At 46.7% G+C, this 21675-nt stretch overlaps 2 protein-coding genes across 2 annotated transcripts; both read right to left on the reverse strand.

Moving 5' to 3' along the window:
- LOC103700365 (G-type lectin S-receptor-like serine/threonine-protein kinase At2g19130) lies at positions 1 to 3706 on the reverse strand. The gene is made up of 2 exons (XM_039117990.1): positions 1111 to 3706; positions 1 to 443 (listed from the first exon to the last, which is right to left on the reverse strand). The coding sequence occupies exon 1, from the start codon at positions 3645 to 3647 to the stop codon at positions 1149 to 1151; it is 2499 nt and encodes an 832-aa protein (XP_038973918.1). The 5' UTR covers positions 3648 to 3706; the 3' UTR covers positions 1 to 443; positions 1111 to 1148.
- A 13751-nt stretch (positions 3707 to 17457) lies between these two features.
- On the reverse strand, positions 17458 to 20396 carry LOC103700056 (G-type lectin S-receptor-like serine/threonine-protein kinase At2g19130). Its single transcript, XM_039117991.1, has one exon. The coding sequence runs from the start codon at positions 20357 to 20359 to the stop codon at positions 17870 to 17872; it is 2490 nt and encodes an 829-aa protein (XP_038973919.1). The 5' UTR covers positions 20360 to 20396; the 3' UTR covers positions 17458 to 17869.
- Positions 20397 to 21675: the final 1279 nt, after the last annotated feature.

Raw genomic sequence — 21675 nt, forward strand, 5'->3', positions numbered from 1 at the left:
ATGGAGAGAGGACACTTTGGCATTGCACTCTCCTCTGGGACCAGGACAGAATCCATGTCTGGTATCCTTGCACCCATGCAAACTGTTTCATCTGCTTCATCTTATCCTACACCTTTTCTTTTACTTCATTAAGCAAATCAAGAAAGATTTACAAGCACCAAAGAAGAAACAAAAGTTCCTGGAGAAACAGGTTTAAAGGTTCATTGAGAGCAACAATGACCTAAAAAACAGAAAATATTACATCAAGGGTTGCAGGGTAGCAATAAGATTCAGAAAAGCAGATCTGTTTTTGGAGGAGGATAAAACATTCCAAGAAGAGATCATGGAGAGAGCATTTCTGAGAACAACAGTCCAGATAGAGGATCTATGTTTACAATATTATGCTGTTGCGCTCTCTTCAAATAGCCCAGATTCTTCACATGTTTCCTCTGGTTCCAATAGAGCTAGATAAACATAATATTAATACGAAGCAGTGAGGGCAGGTTTGGTTATTACGACACTGAGAGCAGAAGTTTCAACAAAAGTCTGAACGTATCTCAAATGAACATAGCAAGCCTAAATTCACTGATAGCAATCCAGCAAAGCAAACATAGCAGGGCTCCAGAGGGCAACTATGCATGCAGTCTACTACATTCAGCAGCATTCTTCTGAAGATTTGCCAAGAACAAGGAAATGATGGTGGATGACCATTCAATGAATGAAATGTGAGAGATAATGCATAAAAATACTGAAATGATTTCTCAAAAGAGTTTGTGCATGCCATCCTGCAAATTCAAGCTTCCATAAAACAACTAAGACTAATGCCCAATAGTAGCTTCTACAGCCATCAAAACCAGAGAACATATACCACGGTATGGCAGATTAAAAATAATGGAATATGCATGGGCAATACTCCGACTTACATTATATGAAAAATTCGAAGATTCAAGTTATTCTTCACTCAATTACTTGAGGACATGAAGGGTGTGGAACTTCACATCTGAGAACATGACACCTTTACCATTATTAGTATACCAATTACTTAATGCTAAAAGAACATTCAACACTTCATAGACGTGGCATGAAGCTACTGCTTTGCGATATTACTGGAAAAATATAAAGTAGACTCACTTAGATGGTATGCGGAGCTTGGAAAGTCTTGGGCATCTTCATACATTAGAACTCCTCGATGCTGTGCTTTTAACTTGAGAGCCGGTAGAAGTGGCACTCCGTGTCCGGGAACTTTGATTCGATGACAAGTCTGAGAAGAAATTTATGTTCTCGGGGCTTTCCGCAAGAACTTGAAGTGATCTTGGAATAGGGGGCATGCTAATTTCTAGAAATCCCTCTAAAATTTGAACAACCTGTCCCATGGTTGGCCTGGATCTTTCATCATCCTGAATGCACCAACAAGCAACTTTGCAAGCTCTTTCAAGCTCTTCGATACTCACATCATCACCCAATCTATGATCTGCCAAGCTTCCAACATCCCCTTGAGCGAGTCTGGTCGCAGCTAATGCGGGAAAAAATGCAGCTTTCCCTTCCTCTGTCTGCTCCGAGTTTCTCCGGCCAGATATAATTTCCAAAAGCATCATCCCGTAGCTGTAGACGTCAGCTTTGGCAGTGATGGCTACCCCAGTTATCCATTCAGGTGCGAGATAGCCTCTTGTTCCTCTCATCGTAGTCAATACTCGGCTGAAATCCCGGCCTACAAGCTTTGCCAAACCGAAGTCTGCCACTTTTGGAACGAAGGACGCATCCAGTAGAATGTTTTCTGGCTTTATATCGCAGTGTATAATGCAGTCCCTGCACTTCTCGTGGAGATAAACCAATCCTCTAGCAGTTCCAAGAGCAATTCGGTACCTCGTGTTCCAGTCCAAGACCATGGAATTGTTCTGGAACAGCTGGGTATCCAGAGAACCCTTTGGCATGAATTCATAAACCAGCAAACTTTTGGCGCCTTCGGAGCAAAACCCAAGAAGTCGAACCAGGTTCACATGCTGCACCGTTCCAATCGTGCTCACCTCGGACCGGAACTGCTTCTCTCCATGTAGGTGAAGGCCTTCAAGCTTCTTTACAGCTATGGCGATCGAATCCGACAAGAACCCCTTGAACACCGAACCGAAACCTCCTCCACCCAATTTCTCCGAGAAGTTCTTGGTGAAATGCTGCAGGTCGCTGTATCTGAATGGCACCAGAGCTCTCCCTACTGCTTTAACAGCATGAATCCTCCGCCTCTTCTGGCGCCTCCGGATCAGCACCCTTACGATAAACAAACAAACTACCAAGCCCGCAACCGCACCGGCGACGGCCCCGACGACCGTTCCCTTCTTGCTCGTGGAGTCCGGCAGCTCCGAAGCAGCCAGCTCCAAGGCAGCCAGCCGAAGGTAAAGGGTTCCTCCATTCGATCCATTGTATTGCTCCTGTAGATTGATCAAATCCCCGTGCCACACGGAACACCCACCACTAAATGAGTAAGCAGTACAAGAGCAATTGTTCAAACAGGCTGATTCACAATCTTCAGCACTTCCAACATCTAAATTCTGATGATTTACTGGCAACTTCACACTATCCATCGGATAAAACCCATCTTTCCCGACATTAGCCGAGTTGTTGCTACCGCACTGTAATGGAGTTCTCCTCACGCAACCCCCTGTTTGATCCTGCAAATCCCATTCGGTCTGGTTCCGTGCCACAAAACCCTTGACGCATTTGCAGAATGTCCCACTGCTCTCGCTGCAGCTCCCGAACGGCCCGCAGAGAGAATACACTTCGCACAGCGCTCTCGGCTGGGCCCAGAACAGTATCCATTCTTGGGAATCTTCCATCCATGTTAACTGCTGGATCCGCCCCGAGAAGTCCATTACAAACCTCGAGATGACCGAGGGATATTTAACAGAGTAAGTGAAGTAGCTCTCGTCACTATCGTTAACGTATTTGAAGTCGTAGTTATAATTCGCCGTCATCTCCGGCACCCCACTAAAGATTTTTCCATTCCAAGTCCCGCTAGTCCAGTACTGGACAGACTTATTCCACTGAATGAAGTACTGGCTGCTTCCATTGGGGTCGAGCTCAAGGGAGAAGATCCCAGGAGCTGGGTCAGCTGAGCTCCTCCAGGAGATGAGGCGCTGGTTCTGTTTAGTCACCTTGTTCAGGCCGAGCTTGCCTCCGGGGAGCCAGGTATGGGTGGGGTGGTCGATGCTCTGCCACAGGATCCTGGAGGAGTTGGAGCCATCTGCAAGCACAAGGTTTCCAGAGTCTTGGAGAACCGCTACAGTGGATTTGGCGGAGATGCTGGTGTTAGTGGACCAGATTTGGGTTTGGGACTGGTTGAGGAGAACCAAGTTTCCATCGTCAGAGAGCCTGAGCTCGGATTTGGTCTTGTCTGAGACAGGGGTTTCTCTGTTGGCCACCCAGACGGGGGTTTGCTGTGAGACTTTTTTGTACCAGATGCCTATGTAGTATTTGGAGGAGTTACTTGGAGAGAAGAAGCCCAGAACAAAGTCGCCTCCTTTGGAGGTTAGCTTCTGGTCCCCTGAGATGGAGAAGTTGGAAGAGATGGTGTCAGCTGAGAAGGAGAGAGGGCTTTGGAGAGCTAAGAAGAGGAGGGACAGGAGGAGAGAGAAGGAAGGGGAAGGAAAGGGAGACGGGGTTTTGGGAAGAGCCATGGCTGCAACGCTGTGAGATGGAAAACAGGCATAGAACTGAGGATAAGGGGAGGAAGTAGAAATACTCAGGAAAAATGATATATTTTTTTTTAAATTTGACAAATGATTTTATTGACTCGAGACTCCGACTCATTAGACTTTGACTAAGTCGAGGTGCCAGATTACTAAAGATATCCCTTCTCTTGGTTTCAAGTGTTTTAAACTAGAATATCTGCTTGCCTAAAATTCTATTTGGAAGAGCTTTTTGAGGACCAAAAAATACTTTCTGCCCCTCTAAAAACATCTTTAGATAAAATAAAGATGTTTGTTAAAATAACATATTTCTTTAAAAAATTGACAAATGATTGTATTGACCTGTGGCTCTGACTCATAAGACTTTGACCGAGTCATGGTGCCAAATTACTAAAGATATTCCTTCTTTTTGTTTCAAGTGTTTAGACTGAAATACCCACTTTACTAAGTTGCAGGAGTTCGGAGAATAAGAGTATATCTGACCGTAGTATATACAGAGTGAATTATTTCTCAAGTAAAAATACATTAAAAAAAGACTACAAAGTGAATTGGTGCAGGGGTTCAAGCGCAATGCCTACCTGGCATTGTACTTGGGGAGAGCCGGTTTTTGAGAATTTCAACAATAACGTATTGGAGTTGAACCTAAATTAATAATTTTAAATCCATTATGTGCGAGATCAGAATTAGAAATTCGTTTGTTCTAGATCATGTTGAATCTTGTAACGTTAATAGATTAAGATTGTGAGTGAAATTTACTACTTAATGGTTAACAACAAAAAATAAAACCTCTCAAGATATGTTGAAAATGCAAACATCATGAAAGTATATCTTAACAAGCCGAGTAATCTGGTACCACTCAATTCCTCCTACTTATAAGTATTGTATGCATTAAGTTGCTATGTGAGCCATTCCCTTTACAAATAAATACTTAAAATATTAATAATTTTGCTTGTGATTATTTTTGCATCACTAAAATTATAGTGTTGTTAGTTATTCATATAAATAAACACTACATTTAATTATTACAACAAAGTTTTTTACGGAAGGCACCAAGATAGTAATTGTTGTAGATATCCATCTATAGTTCCATAAATCGTAAACATCTGAACATAAAAAATCGGCGGCTGGTGTGCATATGCAAATAAAATTTTTAATTATTTAGTATACACTTGACAATTCAGTTGCATAAATTATGGATCCCAACCAGCAGAACTAGCAAGTTAGTGACTCAAAAAAGAATAAAAAGCTTTGCTTCCAGTTATTTTTCATAGACTATAAAATTTTTATTCTTGTGAGATAGAAGATTGTAAGCAAACACGGCGCCCAGACATCTGGAGAGATCAGTATCGTCATAGTTCCTAAGACCTCGCTGACTATAAGGACCTTTCCGTAACTTTGGCTTCTGATAGAAAGTAAAAGCTTTTTTTTTTTTTTGGTAAATGCGGCAATTTATATAGCTCTAACTAGAGTACATTCTGCCCAGTCACGAGAAAATAAAGAGTACAAAGGAGAGGGAATATCTCCTGCAGGTGTCCATAAAAAGTCTCCGGAGTGCCTAGCGACAAAGGAGGCGACCCAGTCTGCTGCCCTGTTCGCCTTCCGAAACACATGAGCAGCCAACCCACCCATCTCTTGAACCATCCTGCGAGTCTCTCTGATAAGAGGATGGCCATCCCCGTATCTATCCACACCTCGGATCCAGTCAATCACCACAGAAGAGTCCCCCTCGAGATACACTCTTCTTCCCTTTTCCCTCCTCCCCTTCCTTCGCTCCCCCCCCTAGCTCACTAAAGACATTGGGGAAAGCCTCCTATAATGACTCATGAGAGATTCATAGCACGCCAAAAATTTCGTATATAAAGAGAGCTATTACATCTCTCTTTTCTAATTGAGTTCTGCACCAGGACTCAAACCATACCTCGAGGAGAGGGTAGCTGAAAGAGCGCTTCTCCGAGGGACATGGTTCGAAACGAAAAAGTGCATCCCATGTCTTTCTTGGTTGGACCAACCCAACCGGCGATTTCCGACAAGTCTCTCTTTTTTTGGGGGGAGCAGATAAAGAATAAAAAAACAAAATGCTTGTTCTAAAATGGCTAGTCCTCAGTCTTCTTTCGGTTTTCGTATCACGGATCTTGGTTCGCGCTTTATGGCGAAAAATCCAATCCCATCAAAGTCGCACCGCCCCCTTGGCCTCTACTTCGTAGTTGTCCGTACGACGACTGCTCCTTACGTTTGAAAAGCTTGCGATTTCTGCCACTTAGCCTCCGTCCGCGTCTTTGAAGAAAGCTATCGTATCCGCGCAACTTCGTAGTAGTGGCCTCACTTAGTGAAATTGGATACTAAGTTGTTTCTTCCTTACTTAGCCAAATCTCGGCTCCTTTCCTATCGTATCACCCACTTCAATCAATCCGGCCTTCGTAACTTGGTAAATCTTAAACCAAGCCCGCGTTGTAAAGCTCTTAAGCTCTACCAGATAGTCTGACAGTATCGCCTCGATCCTTTCAAAAGAAAAGGAAGCGAGGAATGAACCGAACCTGGGGAATGTTTTACTCCACGTGCTGACCGATCACTCTCAAATTTTGATGAACCATACGCTAATTGACCTTGAAAGAAAGCACCTGCTTCCATCACAAGAACGGGTCTCTCTCGGCTCCAAGGGCCCTCCTCGCATATGTCAGCCCCTCCCATGCAGCCCGAAGCTCTGCCCCAACAACAGTAATCCCAGGAATGCGCCGTCCTCCGGCTGCTACTAGTCTGCCAAAAGAATCTTTGATCACGAATCCGATACCTCCAGCTACACCATCCATCGACATACCACCATCGAAATTCACTTTGAGATGACCAAGGGGTGGGGGCACCCAAGAAACAAGGGCGAACCTGGGCGCTATAACAGCGGAAAGAGTACCCCAGATGTCCCTGGCCATCTCAGAAGAGAACAACGTGGTAGCTACGGTAACCTCCCTCGCCTGCAATACAGCTCTATCCACCACCATCCTCGGAGTCGACTGCCTACCCTCAAATATGTCAGCATTCCTGTCCAACCAAATGTGGTAGGCCAGGTATGCTCTAAGAATCCCCACCTCCCAGAGTCTGGGGCTCCGCATAGAAACTCTCAGCAAATGGATCATATCCTGTGCCGACTCTACCACCTGGGGCAAGGGAGCAGGTGATCTACTCCATATCTCTCTCGCCCTGGGACACTGCAAAAGAACATGATCAATAGTCTCCTCAATCTCCGTACACACCTCACAGAACTGGGTACTCCGCACTCCTCGCCGAACTAACAAGCTTCTGGTCGGTAGGCATCCCCATGCCACCTTCCAAATGAAAAGTGCCACACGCGGGTGAATCCGCATCCTCCAGATCCATCCTCCCTCAATCTGCCGATCCGGCTTCCTACTGTACAAAGCCTGGAGATCCCTAGCTCGTACCCGCGTCCGACCTGATGACCTCCATACTAACCTATCAGGCTCCTCCCGGGCTGGTACCGGAAGAGCCAGAACCAACTCTGCCAACTGCTCCCCAAAAACCTCCCGAATCAATCCAGTCCTCCATCGACCCCCAATAGGGTCCAGCAAGTCACAGACTCTGTATCCACTCAACCTCGTCGAATCCACCATGATCGGCAACCGACTGATCGGCTGCTCAGTCACCCAGCTATCCTCCAGGACGTCGATAGATCGCCCATCCCCGATGGCCCATCTGATCTCCGGAAGCACTAACATGGCTCTGGCACACATCTCCCTCCAAACCGGTGAGTGGTGACGGCCAGCCCGTATCCCATGCAGCAGAGGACCATACTTGGCCCTCATCAACGAGGACCACATACTATCGGGCTCCAGTATAAATCTAGCTACATGCCGTGCCGCTAGAACCTCCCGCCTCACCACCAATGACTGCACCCCCAGACCTCCCAATCTGGTCGGCTGACACACAACCTCCCATGCCAATAAATGAATCCCACCTCTACCCCTGCTCCTCCCCCAGATGAAGTTCCTAAAGAGCTGCTCAAGAGTCCTCAGGAATGTCACTGGAACGATAGAGTTGGATAGAAAGTAAGTAGGGATCGAAGTAAGGACTGACCGAACCAAAGTAATCCTCCCCATCATCGATAATGTATACATCTGCCATCCCTCCAATCTATGTCTGATACTCAGCTCCAGAGAAGAACAGTCTCTGCTACGTAGTCGCTGACCTGAGAGTGGAATCCCCAAGTACCTCAAAGTGCCATCCTGCTCTCCTACCCCCAAAATCTCCAAGATAGAATTCTTCACTGCTAATGTAGTCTTCGGGTTGAAGCAGATAGCTGATTTTGACAAATTGACACTCTGACCCGACACAGCACAATAGTCTCGAAGGATCCGACTAATGACTCCTGCAGCCTGTCGAGACGTCCGGGCTAGCAATAAACAGTCATCGGCGAATAGCATGTGAGATATCGGAGTAGCCCTCTCCACTGGCCTATAAACCTCTAACTCATCCCTAGACACAGCAAATCTCAGCGCTCTCGAGAGTGCATCTGCACAGATAATGAAAAGCAGTGGGGAGAGAGGACATCCCTGGCGCAATCCTCTGGAAGACTCAAAGAAACGGGATGGCGTACCATTCACCAAAATAGCAAAAGAGGGGCCCCGAACACATCCCATGGCCCAGCTAATCCATCTCATCGGAAAGCCAAACCCCTGCAAGGACTGCTGCACAAAATCCCATCTCATCCTGTCGTAGGCTCTCTCCATATCAAGCTTGATCCCCATCAAGCTCCTTCTCCTCGAGGCCCTACGAAGATCAAACATAAACTCCTGTGCTATAAGAACGTTGTCAGTGATACTCCGCCCTCCCACAAAAGCCCCCTGCTCTGGACTGATCAGCCTCGGGAGAATGTCCCTCAACCTAACGGCAAGTATCTTCGATGTAGCCTTGTACAAGGTCGTGCACAGGCTAATCGGGCGAAAGTGCCCCGGCTCAGTAGCATTCTGCCACTTCGGTATCAATGTGATGAATGTCCTCTGCCAATCAGTAGACAATGTAGCTGTGCTAAAAAACTGCTGTATAGCTGCCGTCATATCCTGTCCCACAATCGACCAATACCTTCGAAAGAACAATGGAGGAAAACCATCCGGCCCTGGAGCCTTGTCCCCCTCAAGGGACCAAACTGTCTCCCTAATCTCCCTCTCCGATACTGGCCTAATCAGTGCTGCAGTCTCCTCCTCCGTTACCCCTGCCAGAGGCATCGGAATATCTATTGGGCCCACCTCCTCTGTCTCCTCAGTCCATCTTGCCCTGAAAAAGCTCTCCAAAATCCTCGGTATCATATCTGGATCCTCCGACAGCTGCCCATCCTCACCTCTGATGGCTCTGATCCTATTCTGATGCCTCCTGATCACTGTCGCCTGATGAAAAAATCTGGTATTCCGATCCCCCTCCAAAATCCACTGTACCTTCGACTTCTGTCTCCAAAATATCTCCTGCTGTCTGAGAAGAGAGTCATGCAGCGCCAAATGTGATCTGAGCTCCCCCATCTCCTCCTCCGATAAGCCTCCACTCTGGGCCTCCTGGGACTGAAGTCTGGAAATGGCCTCCTCTGAATCCTCAATCCCCCTAAAAATATTCCCCACCTCCTCACGGTTCCACCTCCTCAATCGTCTTCTTGTCAGTTCCAGTCTCCGGGACATCCGGTACATAGCATCTCCTCTGACTGGTGCACTCCATGCCTTCCTAACCATCTCCCAAGACCGCGGATAGCAGAGCCAAAGCTTCTCAAATCTAAAAGGAGTATTGACAGGAATAAATGCCTCAGTACTCACCAATAATGGACAGTGGTCCGACGCTATCCTCGGCAAATGTCTGACATGATGCTCTGGGAAGCACTGAACCCACCCACTAGTAGCAAAAGCTCTATCCAATCTCTCCCATACTCGGGCATGTCCCTGCTGATTATTGCACCAAGTGAACCGCGGGCCCGAGAAGCCCAAATCAACCAATCCATTCGAGTCAAGAAAATCTCTAAACTCCTTAATTTTCCTTTTGTAAGTGAAGGGTTTCCCTCCCATCTTCTCCTGGGCACTGACAATGCAATTAAAATCACCTGCCACCAACATCGGTTGACCCTGACTGATCAGTTGAGAGGCCTCCTCCCACAAAATCCTCCTCTCCCTAAACTCGGTACTAGCATACACGGCTGCAAGGACCCATAGTATGCCGCTACCCTCCGAGATTACCATAATCACCTCTTGAGTACAAACATTGAAAACGTCAACTCTGCATTTGCTCTGAGCCCAAGTGACAATAATACCTCCCGAGAGGCCTTGAGATTCCACTGCATAGAAACCCCAAGACCTCGGCACTGCCCTCCTTGCCTTCTGTAGACTCCTCCCCGATAACCGAGTCTCTAGTAAAACAAAAATATCTGGATTATGCTGATGCACCAACCTGCGAAAGGCCGGGGCAAAGGATGGTTTCCCCGCTCCCCGGCAATTCCATAGGATAACCTTCATGATGCACTCGATGAGGCGGCACGGTCCACTCCCCCAAGACCGCTACCAACATCTACCTTCAAGCTCCTCTCCCCTTCATTCTCCACGACATTAGTATTTAATCCCTTAGCTGATTCCATCATTTGAAGCAACAATTGGAAATGCCTACCTTCACTGTTCCCCTGTGCCAAACGGCACGCCATGTCTACAGACCCCTCCTTATGGTCCTCTACCTCCTCCCGCTGCCCTCTGCCAACTCCAGCACCACCATGCTCCCCTCTCTGCATAGGACTCTCCACTGACGGATCTCCCTTCACTGTTTGTGCCAAATGGCACGCTACAGGGTCAAGGGGCTTTGATATCACAACCGTTGAAGAGGGTTGGAAAAGTGGGCGCCGGATAGCACCTGCAACCTCCGCACCAGCCTCCCCAGACCCACCGTCGACGCCACCATTATTTGGGTGTACCAGCCGGCTTGCCTTGCCCGTTGTCCTCCCATCAAGGCCAGAGCCGTCCCCCACTCCTAGCCCATCATCCCCTACACCCAACGATGGCCACCTCCCATGTCCGGTCAAAGACTTATCACCCTCACCGGAGTCCTGCCTCGTCGCCGTCCGCCTCCGCCAGTCCGCCGCCACCGGCACTGCCCGAGACACACCCCTCCAAGGTTTCTTGGGTGTCCACGGCTGCCGGTACCTTTGCTTGTCTCCAGTCTGGAGATCCCCTGTTCCGGCCAAAGGTGGTGGCGAGCTACGGCTCCGCCGGCGATCTCCATCCCCCCTTCGCGCCGGACGGGAGACTGCCGAAACCAGCACCCCCGGAAGCACAGTTCTCAACGAAGACGATGACGCCGGGCCATCCAGAGTCTGGGTCGACCAAGTCTTGGGAAGGCAGAGTCCACTCGGCTTGAGCTGGCTTGAACCCAGTCCATTAGGCGTCCCTTCCTTAATAGCACTTGCACTTGGGCCCAGCCCATTGGACACCTTCGGCGGACCATCTGATAGGCTCCGCCCAATAGGCTCCTTCGACTGGACCTCCGCTGGGCCCTTCCCCTCCCTGCTCGCATGGGGGACCATCGTCCCAACGGTCCGCCCTTCCATCGGGATGCCGTTCGAAGACAAGCCTCCGCCCGATATGTCGTCCGCCTTCGCCTTCTCCGGCAACCTCCGCCGAGCCACTTTGGATGGATATTGCCACCCCCCCGAGTCCGGCATAGCGACGGGCTGACTCACCCCCTTTCCGGTAGGACTTGGAGCCAAGATAGGGGGGCCCTGTGCCGAACCGGAGCTGGACGGGACCGCTGGCTTCCTCCCCTTCCGGCTATCCACCTTGGGCGTCCTCCCTTGTCCAAGGCGATGAGTGGCCAACCAAGGTCCATACAGCAAAGGTTCCCCCTTCTCAGGCTTCGTTCCTCCCACCGGAATAGTAGCCTTCAATAGGTTAGTTCCTTCTCCATCATTCCCTTCTCGATGGCTTCCTCCTGTCTCTTCCCCACCCACCGCGGCAGTATTTGAGGCGCAATTGACCCTTCCATGGCCAACCCGCCCGCATCTGAAACAATACTCTGGCAGGTTTTCGTACTGGCAGGTTTTCGTACACGAACGCCTGCCAGAATTTCCCCCCACACCCCTCCGAGCTACCATTGACGAACATGCCTGGCTTTAGGGGAACGCTTATATCCAGCTCTATCTTCACCCTTGCGAATCCCCGCTTCTTCCCCTGATCCGTGGCTCCATCCAGAGCCAACGGCCTCCCTGCCTTCGCTGCCAAACGGAGTATTATCTCCTCCCAATAATCAAGTGGCAACCGGGGAAGTCGTAGCCACACCACCACTCTACCAGATTTGGACGATCCGGTAATGTAGTTCGGCCTCCATTTCTCCATGACAAATAATTGCCCGGCCACCAGCCACGGGCCACTCACCAGGGCGGCTTCTCGGTCCTCCTCGCGAGCAAATCGGATGGCAAGGACACCATCCGACATGGTGAAGCACTCGATCTCATAAGCTAGGTTACCCCTCCGACGCACCTCTCGCGCCACCCATTCGACCAGAACCTTTCTCCCAATGCTCCACATAAATACCGTCGTGCTCCTCCATGCACTCCTCGACTTCTCCAACAGATCTGTGGGCACCTCAAAAACCTCCGTGAACGTTCTCTGCAGTACTCCCAGCTCTTCGTCGGAAATCCGGTCATCGGTCCACAACGCCTGCCTCATCGGACCCCTAGTCACCTCCGCCCATGACGGGCCCTTTACCGCACTAGGAGGGATCTGACGCCCCGCCTCCAAAAGCTCCTTCCCCTTCCCCTCGCTTCCGGTCATCTTCACGTCGCACACTTGTTCGACGTAATGCCTCACAGATCGCACGAATGTTGATGCGACTCTCTCTCTCTCTCTCTCCTGATGCGACTCTCTCTCTCTCTCCTCCTTCTGAGTTGGAGGTGTTCACGGATGGCCCTTGAAATGAGAAGTACGACGACGAGCGAATAGTCTAACGATACCGATGCCGTCAAAGGCGACCACCTCGCCGTATACCAAACGATCTTCGAAGAATTATAAAATATCTCCTCCGAAGACTAGCAAAACTAAACATAAAATGAAACCCGGGACCACGACAAACACCAGCATCCGGGATCCACTCCTGGTTCTTTCAGTGCACTGTTAGCTTCCCGAGGTTCTGTAGTTATGTCCGCCAAAGTCTGGGAAACCGTGGATTCATGTTTGAAGGATGCAGACGACTGCAAAAAGAAATCATTCAGCAATGCGCATTACCAAGATACCGAGAGATCAAACAAAAGTCCACATGAATGAGAGAAACATCAAATCACCCCACATGAGATCTCAGTCTCTAAACTATTTTGCAAATTGTATCGACAGCACGAAAATGTCAATGGATGTGCAAGAGTTCAGCAAAGATGGTGGTATCGAGGACAACAACTCCAGCAACCAGCATTTTAAGGTAAGTGATGATCCGGCAATCGTAACAAATCAAGATGCTGAACATGATGAGAGGCAAGCTCGCACTTTTATTGATGCATCTCGGTTGCCCAGCCAGATAAAAAACCATAAGCGTATCGGGAGGGAGAATGCTTCCTTCATTTGCCCAAAAACCAGGAAAAATATTGGAAGTATACAGAGTCGTGGCAGGAAAAGATCTAATTGCTATCAGATGTGCATGGATGCTGAATTTAGAGATGATCATGGGCCGGGCTTGGACATACAAAATATTAAATTTATATAAATCCAGTTCGAAGCCCAACTGAATTGTTGATTTTCCGATTATGATGAATAAAAATAATGCAGACAGCTTCACAAACTAGAACAGCATTACAGTATATGCATGTAATTTCTGATGTAAAATTTCTTTTCTCAAGTCATCTCTTTACATTCACTCTTTGTAGGGTGAGTGCTGTTCCGTCCTAAGGAGTCCGCTGGATCTGTTTTGATAGATGGTACATTTTTGACACTTCAGAAATACTTACAGAAAGATTAAGAACTCTGGAGGAAACTACTGCTCGCTTTGCAAGGGGACATGTTCGCAAAGATCAGATCATGACCCTAATAGGCAGCCTGATCATGAGTTCTTTCTTGCTCGAGAACAATGAAATTAGCTGCTTCTGACATCTCATTTCGAAGCACCTTCATCTTGGTTCTCTTTCTCAATTTTGGATTCTTTTACACTATGAAGCATGAACAAAGGGACGTCAAGGGTGCAAACATGCGGCCTGCGAGTCCGCAGACCCCTACAGTCAACGCGCCTAAGTGCAGCTGTGCAGCTGTGGCCTATATGCTAGTGTGCCCAAATCAATTAGCCACCTAGAACTTGGCCTCCGCCTAGGAGCACCCAAGTTAATGTGCCATGCCTAGGAGCCCTGCTTTCACCTGTCCGAGCCCAAGTCTTGCACCTTGCACGCCCACATCTAGCATGCCCAAAGCCTGCCCGCTTGGGGCTTGCTCCTGCGGCCTTGCTGTCTTTGGCCTAAACACCTCCTGCGCCAATGGCCTATATACCATGCACCTATTCTTTCCTCCAATGCGTCATTGCCAGGTGTATGCACAACTAAGTGCCTGGTGTACACACGACTATGCGCCTAGTGTGCACACCACAGGCCATATTTGCACACACATGCCCATGTAGTGCGTGTCATGCCTGACGCCCTAGCCCAGCCAGCACCAATGCCTCTTGTCTGAGCCAGATCCGGTCACGTTCATATCTATGCCGCATCTTGCAGCTAGTGCCCAGCCACTCGAGCCCCATACTTGCTAAAACCATCGGCACCCATGGACCATCAAATCACTGAACCAACAAGTGCCACGTTCATATAATCCTGGAGCCATGCTCTAGCTGCAAGTCTGCTCGCCACTAATGTGAGCCAAACTCCATCCCCACAATGGTGCCTGGCCAAGGCATGCCTCCTATTCATGCCTTTTCTTGTAGGTTGGCACAACCCCAAGCACCAACCCATGCCAACCATGAGTACCATGAGTGAGGATCTCACGCCAACTACCCTGTGGGCCACGACTGGCACTGCCCAACTGTCACTTGCCCGCATGAATCTGCACTGGCCATGCTTGCCACTGGTAGTGGAGTAGTTCACGCACATAGAATGGATCCTCCAACATGGTGACGAGCCAACCATGCCTAGCATCCATCCTTAAAGCATGGTTCCGGCACTTCTATTCACTTCTATTCTCTTTTGTTTTGATCGAATAAATCCCTCTTCTCTTCTATTCTCTTCTTCCATGCTTCATCAAGTTGGAGAGCATCTTTATCTTTTTTTTGTGTGTTTATGGACTGACCTACAGGACCAGTACATCCTCCACACCACGAAATCTCAAAATATCTCCCTCCCCTTCTTCCCTCTCTGCATCCGCAACTCTACCCCAAGTATGCTCTCTCCTCGCCCTATGATGAACGTGTCCATTTTCTTCTCCTACCTAGGGTTTCCATTTTCTAATTTCGTACCTTATGCCATTATCACTCCGTTGATTATTTTCTCCTCGGGCTTCAGTCCTCCTTGACCATTTGCTTTGTCTTCGTGTTTTTCCTATTTTGTTTTGCTTTGTTTGGTGATTTTAGGGTCTTCTTCTCTAGGTTGGGCATTGGAACATCCAAAAGTGTTCGGTAACATTTACCTCAAATTACTTTGCGACTCTTCAATATCAGGCTAGCCCAGCTTTTGACCCAAACGTGTAATTCAGGATGGTCCAATTAGGTTCAGGTCGGGCCCAGATCTAGGCTCGGGCTGGGTTCAGGTATGGTTTTTTCCAAAATTTTTGGGTTTAAGCTTAGCCCAAAGCCTCAAAAAATTTCAAGTAGGGCTCGAGTTAGGGCATGGCATGGCCCAGCCTGCCCGTTTCCAATCCTAAGTGGCATGTAAGCCTTAATATATCAGTTAGTGCTTACAAAATTAATAACACAAAAACAACCTTAGCATCATAAAAAAATTTGAATGGCTACCCACAATGTGAGGACCCATACAGATATGTGCTTAGTTCCTCATCGGCTATGCACTGAATATACCTTGGATACTTATACAAGACCAAGAAACCCAAATATTACCTTTTGGCTAGCCTTTTAGGTGAGATTCTATATTGTTACAAATAGTATTAGAGTGGATCTAGACCCACAACCCACACAGATTAGAGGATATGATAGCACATTCCTATTTCGGTCGACAATAGGCTGAAATTGGTATTTATGATTAGATTTGTAGTACTCATGATGGGATAAGAATAGATTTGGACCTTTTGTCAAGCAAGAAGTGCTCAAATGAGAAAAGTATGTGAGAATTCGTGGAGACATATATTTACTCGCACATCAACTATGCATTGGGTAGATCTTAGGTACTTATATATATAGGATCAAGGAATTCAAATAGCATCCTTTGGCTAGACTTTTTGGATAAAGTCCTTGGTTGTTATATCTTCAAGTAAGTTAATTCACAATCGACAACACTTTCAGTATCTAAATTTTGACTACTCACTAAGAATGGGAAGAAGACTAGGTAGAGGGGTTGAGCTCGGGAACCCGTTGCCGTTGCCTTCTTGAAAACAAGGTGAAGAGGTATTATGAGATGGGACCGGAGTTGTATCTTTCGTGCCTTCCTTCACGTGAATCCACTATTGAATCGTGCAACAATTGCTTTGAGAGCTGTGCAAATGGATGAATGAGAGAATTTGGAAGGCTTTGATATCTATGCAAGGAGCTATCCAACGGTTGATGTTGTGAAAGAAGATCAATCATTCTTTGAAAGATACAACGCGAATCCGATGGGATGAGGGTTATCTTAATCTTTTTAGAGTTATAATAGGTGGGAGGGTCTGGGAATCACAGAAATACTGAAACTTGGACCGGATATTAAGGCTCAAATCAACAGAGAGTCCGGTTAATGGAGGGACTGGCTATCAACTTCCCGTGGAACTTTCCTAGCTCCACATTGGCAAAGCTATTGCTGCTGCACTGCAATGGCATGTTCCTCACACACCCGCCTATTTGATTCTCCCCATCCTAATAGCTCTGATTCCAAACTCCTTCATGCAGTTGCATATGGCAAGATGATCTTATCGCAGCTCCCGAACGGCCCATGGAGAGCGTACACTTTGGCATTGCACTCTCCTTTGGGACCAGGACAGTATCCATGCCTGGAATCCTTGCACCCATGCCAACTGTTTCATCTGCTTCATCTTATCCTTCACCTTTTCTTTTACTTCATTAAGCAAATCAAGAAAGATTTTCAAGCACCAAAGAAGAAACAAAAGTTGCTGGAGAAATATGTTTAAAGTTTCATTGAGAGCAATAATGACCTCAAAAACAGAAAATACTACATCAAGGCTTGCAGGGCAGCAATAAGATTCAGAAACGCTGATCTGTTTTTGGGGGAGGATAAAATATTCCAAGAAGAGATCATGGAGAAAGCATTTCTGAGAACAACAGTCCAGATAGACGATCTATTTTTACAAAATTATGCTGTTGCGCTCTTTTCAAATAGCCCAGATTCTTCACATATTTCCTATGGTTTCAATAGCGCTAGATGGAAACATAATATTAATACGAAGTAGTGAGGGCAGGTTTGGTTATTACGACTCTGAGAGCAGAAGTTTTAACAAAAGTCTGAACGTATCTCAAATGAACATTACAAGTCTAAATTCAGTGATAGCAATCCAGCAAAGCAAACACAGTAGGGCTCCTGAGGGCAACTATGCATGCAGTCTACTACATTCAGCAGCATTCTTCTGAAGATTTGCCAAGAACAAGGAAATGATGGTGGATGACCATTCAATGAATGAAATGTGAGAGATAATGCATAAAAATACTGAAATGATTTCTCAAAAGAGTTTGTGCATGCCATCCTGCAAATTCAAGCTTCCATAAAACAACTAAGACTAATGCCCAATAGTAGCTTCTACAGCCATCAAAACCAGAGAACATATGCCAAGGTATGGCAAATTAAAAATAATGGAATATGCACGGGCAATACTGGGACTTACATTATATGGAAAATTCGAAGATTCATGTTATTCTTCACTCAATTACATGAGGACATGAAGGGTGTGGAACTTCACATCTGAGAACATGACACCTTGACCATGATTAGTATACCAATTACTTAATGCTAAAAGAACATTCAACACTTCATAGACGGGGCATGAAGCTACTGCTTTGCGATACTACTGGAAAAATATAAAGTGGACTCACTTAGATGGTATGCGGAGCTTGGAAAGTCTTGGGCATCTTCATACATTAGAACTCCTCGATGCTGTGCTTTTAACTTGAGAGCCGGTAGAAGTGGCACTCCGTGTCCGGGAACTTTGATTCGATGACAAGTCTGAGAAGAAATTTATGTTCTCTGGGCTTTCCGCAAGAACTTGAAGTGATCTTGGAATAGGGGGCATGCTAATTTCTAGAAATCCCTCTAAAATTTGAACAACCAGTCCCATCGTTGGCCTGGATCTTTCATCATCCTGAATGCACCAACAAGCAACTTTGCAAGCTCTTTCAAGCTCTTCGACACTCACATCATCACCCAATCTATGATCTGCCAAGCTTCCAATATCCCCTTGAGCGAGTTTGGTCGCAGCTAATGCGGGAAAAAATGCAGCTTTCCCTTCCTCTGTCTGCTCCGAGTTTCTCCGGCCAGATATAATTTCCAAAAGCATCATCCCGTAGCTGTAGACGTCAGCTTTGGCAGTGATGGCTACCCCAGTTATCCATTCAGGTGCGAGATAGCCTCTTGTTCCTCTCATCGTAGTCAATACTCGGCTGAAATCCCGGCCTACAAGCTTTGCCAAACCGAAGTCTGCCACTTTTGGAACGAAGGACGCATCCAGTAGAATGTTTTCTGGCTTTATATCGCAGTGTATAATGCAGTCCCTGCACTTCTCGTGGAGATAAACCAATCCTCTAGCAGTTCCAAGAGCAATTCGGTACCTCGTGTTCCAGTCCAAGACCATGGAATTGTTCTGGAACAGCTGGGTATCCAGAGAACCCTTTGGCATGAATTCATAAACCAGCAACCTTTTGGCGCCTTCGGAGCAAAACCCAAGAAGTCGAACCAGGTTCACATGCTGCACCGTTCCAATCGTGCTCACCTCGGACCGGAACTGCTTCTCTCCATGTAGGTGAAGGCCTTCAAGCTTCTTTACAGCTATGGCGGTCGAATTCGGCAAGAACCCCTTGAACACCGAACCGAAACCTCCTCCACCCAATTTCTCCGAGAAGTTCTTGGTGAAATACTGCAGGTCGCTGTATCTGAATGGCACCAGGGCTCTCCCTACTGCTTTCGCAGCACGAATCATTCGCTTCTTCCGGCGCCTCCAGATCAACACCCATACGATAACTACACAAACTACCAAGCCCGCAACCGCACCGGCGACGGCCCCGACGACCGTTCCCTTCTTGTTCGTGGAGTCCGGCAGCTCCGAAGCAGCCAGCCGGAGGTAAAGGGTTCCTCCATTCGTTCCACTGTATTGCTCCTGTAGATTGATCAAATCCCCGTACCACACGGAACATCCACTACTAAATGAGTAAGCGGTACAAGAGCAATTATTCAAACAGGCTGATGCACAATCTTCAGCACTCCCAGCATCTAAATTCTGAGCATTTTCTGGCAACCTCATACTATCCATCGGATAAAACTTATCTTTCCCGACATTCGCCGAGTTGTTGCTACCGCACTGTAATGGAGTTCTCCTCACGCAACCCCCTGTTTGATCCTGCAAATCCCATTCGGTCTGGTTCCGTGCCACAAAACCCTTGACGCATTTGCAGAATGTCCCACTGCTCTCGCTGCAGCTCCCGAACGGCCCGCAGAGAGAATACACTTCGCACAGCGCTCTCGGCTGGGCCCAGAACAGTATCCATTCTTGGGAATCTTCCATCCATGTCAACTGCTGGATCCGCCCCGAGAAGTCCATTACAAACCTCGAGATGACCGAGGGATATTTAACAGAGTAAGTGAAGTAGCTCTCGTCATCATCGTTAACGTATTTGAAGTCGTAGTTATAATTCGCCGTCATCTCCGGCACCCCACTAAAGATTTTTCCATTCCAAGTCCCACTAGACCAGTACGAGAAAGACTTATTCCACTGAATGAAGTACTGGCTGCTTCCATTGGGGTCGAGCTCAAGGGAGAAGATCCCAGGAGCTGGGTCAGCTGAGCTCCTCCAGGAGATGAGGCGCTGGTTCTGTTTAGTCACCTTGTTCAGGCCGAGCTTGCCTCCGGGGAGCCAGGTATGGGTGGGGTGGTCGATGCTCTGCCACAAGATCAACATCCTGGAGGAGTTGGAGCCATCTGCAAGCACAAGGTTTCCAGAGTCTTGGAGAACCGCTACAGTGGATTTGGCGGAGATGCTGGCGTTAGTGGACCAGATTTGGGCTTTGGACTCGTTGAAGAGAACCAAGTTTCCATCGTCAGAGAGCCTGAGCTCGGATTTGGTCTTGTCTGAGACAGGGGTTTCTCTGTTGGCTACCCAGACGGAGGTAAGCTTGGAGACTTTTTTGTACCAAATGCCTATGTAGTATTTGGAGGAGTTACTTGGAGAGAAGAAGCCCAGAACAAAGTTGCCTCCTTTGGAGGTTAGCTGCTGGTCCCCTGAGATGGAGGAGTTGGCAGAGATGGTGTCAACTGAGAAGGAGAGAGGGGTTTGGAGAGCTAAGACGAGGAGGAACAGGAGGAGAGAGAAGGAAGGGGAAGGAAAGGGAGACGGGGTTTGGGGAAGAGCCATGGTTGCAACGCTGTGAGATGGAAAACAGGCATAGAACTGAGGATAAGGGGAGGAAGTAGAAATACTCAGGAAAAATGATATATTTTTTTTAAAATTTGACGAATGATTTTATTGACTCGAGACTCGACTCATTAGACTTTGACTAAGTCAAGGTGCCAGATTACTAAAAATATCCCATCTTTTGATTTCAAGTGTTTAGAATGGAATAGCCGCTTGACTAAAGCCCCATTTGGAAGAGCTTTTTGAGGGCCAAAAAATACTTTCTGGCTCTTCAAAAGCATCTTTAGATAAAATAGAGATGTTTGTTAAAATGATATATTTTTAAAAAAATTTAACAAATGATTGTATTGACCTGCGGCTCCGACTCATTAGACTTTGACCGAGTCATGGTGCCAAATTACTAAAGATATCCCTTCTTTTTGTTTCAAGTGTTTAGGCTGGAATACCCACTTGAGTAAGTTGCAGGAGGATAAGAGTGTATATGATAGAAGAATATACTGGGTAAATTATTTCTCAAATAAAAATAAATTAAAAAAAAAAAGACTACAAAGTGAATTGGTGCAAGAGTTCAAGCGCAATGCCCACATGGCATTGTACTTGGGGAGAGTTGGTTTTTGAGGATTTCCACAACAACATATTGAAGTTGAACCTAAATTAATGATTTCAAATCCATTGTGTGGGATCAGAATTAGAAGTTTATTTCTTCTCGAACATGTTGAATCCAGTAATGTTAATAGATTATGATTATAAGCAAAATTTACTACTTAATGGTTAGCAACAAAAAATAAAGCCTCTTGAGATGTTTTGGAAATGCGAACATCATGCAAGTATATCCTAACAAGTCGATTAACCTGGTACCACTCAATTCTTCCTAGCTACTTATAAGTATTTTATGCATTAAGTTGCTATGTGAGCCATTCCCTTAAGAAATAAATACCTAAAATATTAATAACTTCGCTTGTGATTATTGGGCATCACTAAAATTATAGTGCTGTTAGTTATTCATATAAATAAACACTACATTTAGTTATTATAACAAAGTTCTTTACATAAGGCACCAAAATAGTAATTATTGTAGATATTCATCTATAGTTCCTTAAATTGTAAACATTTGAACATAGAAAATCATTGGCTGGTGTTCATATGTAAATAAAAATTTTAATTATTTAGTACACACTTGACAATTAAGTTGGATAAATGGTTTTCATTGGACTAAGCTTTACCATTGTTTAAAAAGAAATAAATTATATTCTAGACATCTACAATCACAGCAAGTGCAAATGAAGTTGATCTCATAATCTTCTAAGTATCCATTG

Source organism: Phoenix dactylifera, unplaced genomic scaffold (assembly GCF_009389715.1).
Source record: "Phoenix dactylifera cultivar Barhee BC4 unplaced genomic scaffold, palm_55x_up_171113_PBpolish2nd_filt_p 000294F, whole genome shotgun sequence".
Lineage (NCBI taxonomy): Eukaryota > Viridiplantae > Streptophyta > Magnoliopsida > Arecales > Arecaceae > Phoenix > Phoenix dactylifera.

What these genes read in the sequence shown, in the direction of transcription:
- LOC103700365 (XM_039117990.1), bottom strand. Translation starts at nt 3,647, where the DNA reads ATGGCTCTTCCCAAAACCCCGTCTCCCTTTCCTTCCCCTTCCTTCTCT.
- LOC103700056 (XM_039117991.1), bottom strand. Translation starts at nt 20,359, where the DNA reads ATGGCTCTTCCCCAAACCCCGTCTCCCTTTCCTTCCCCTTCCTTCTCT.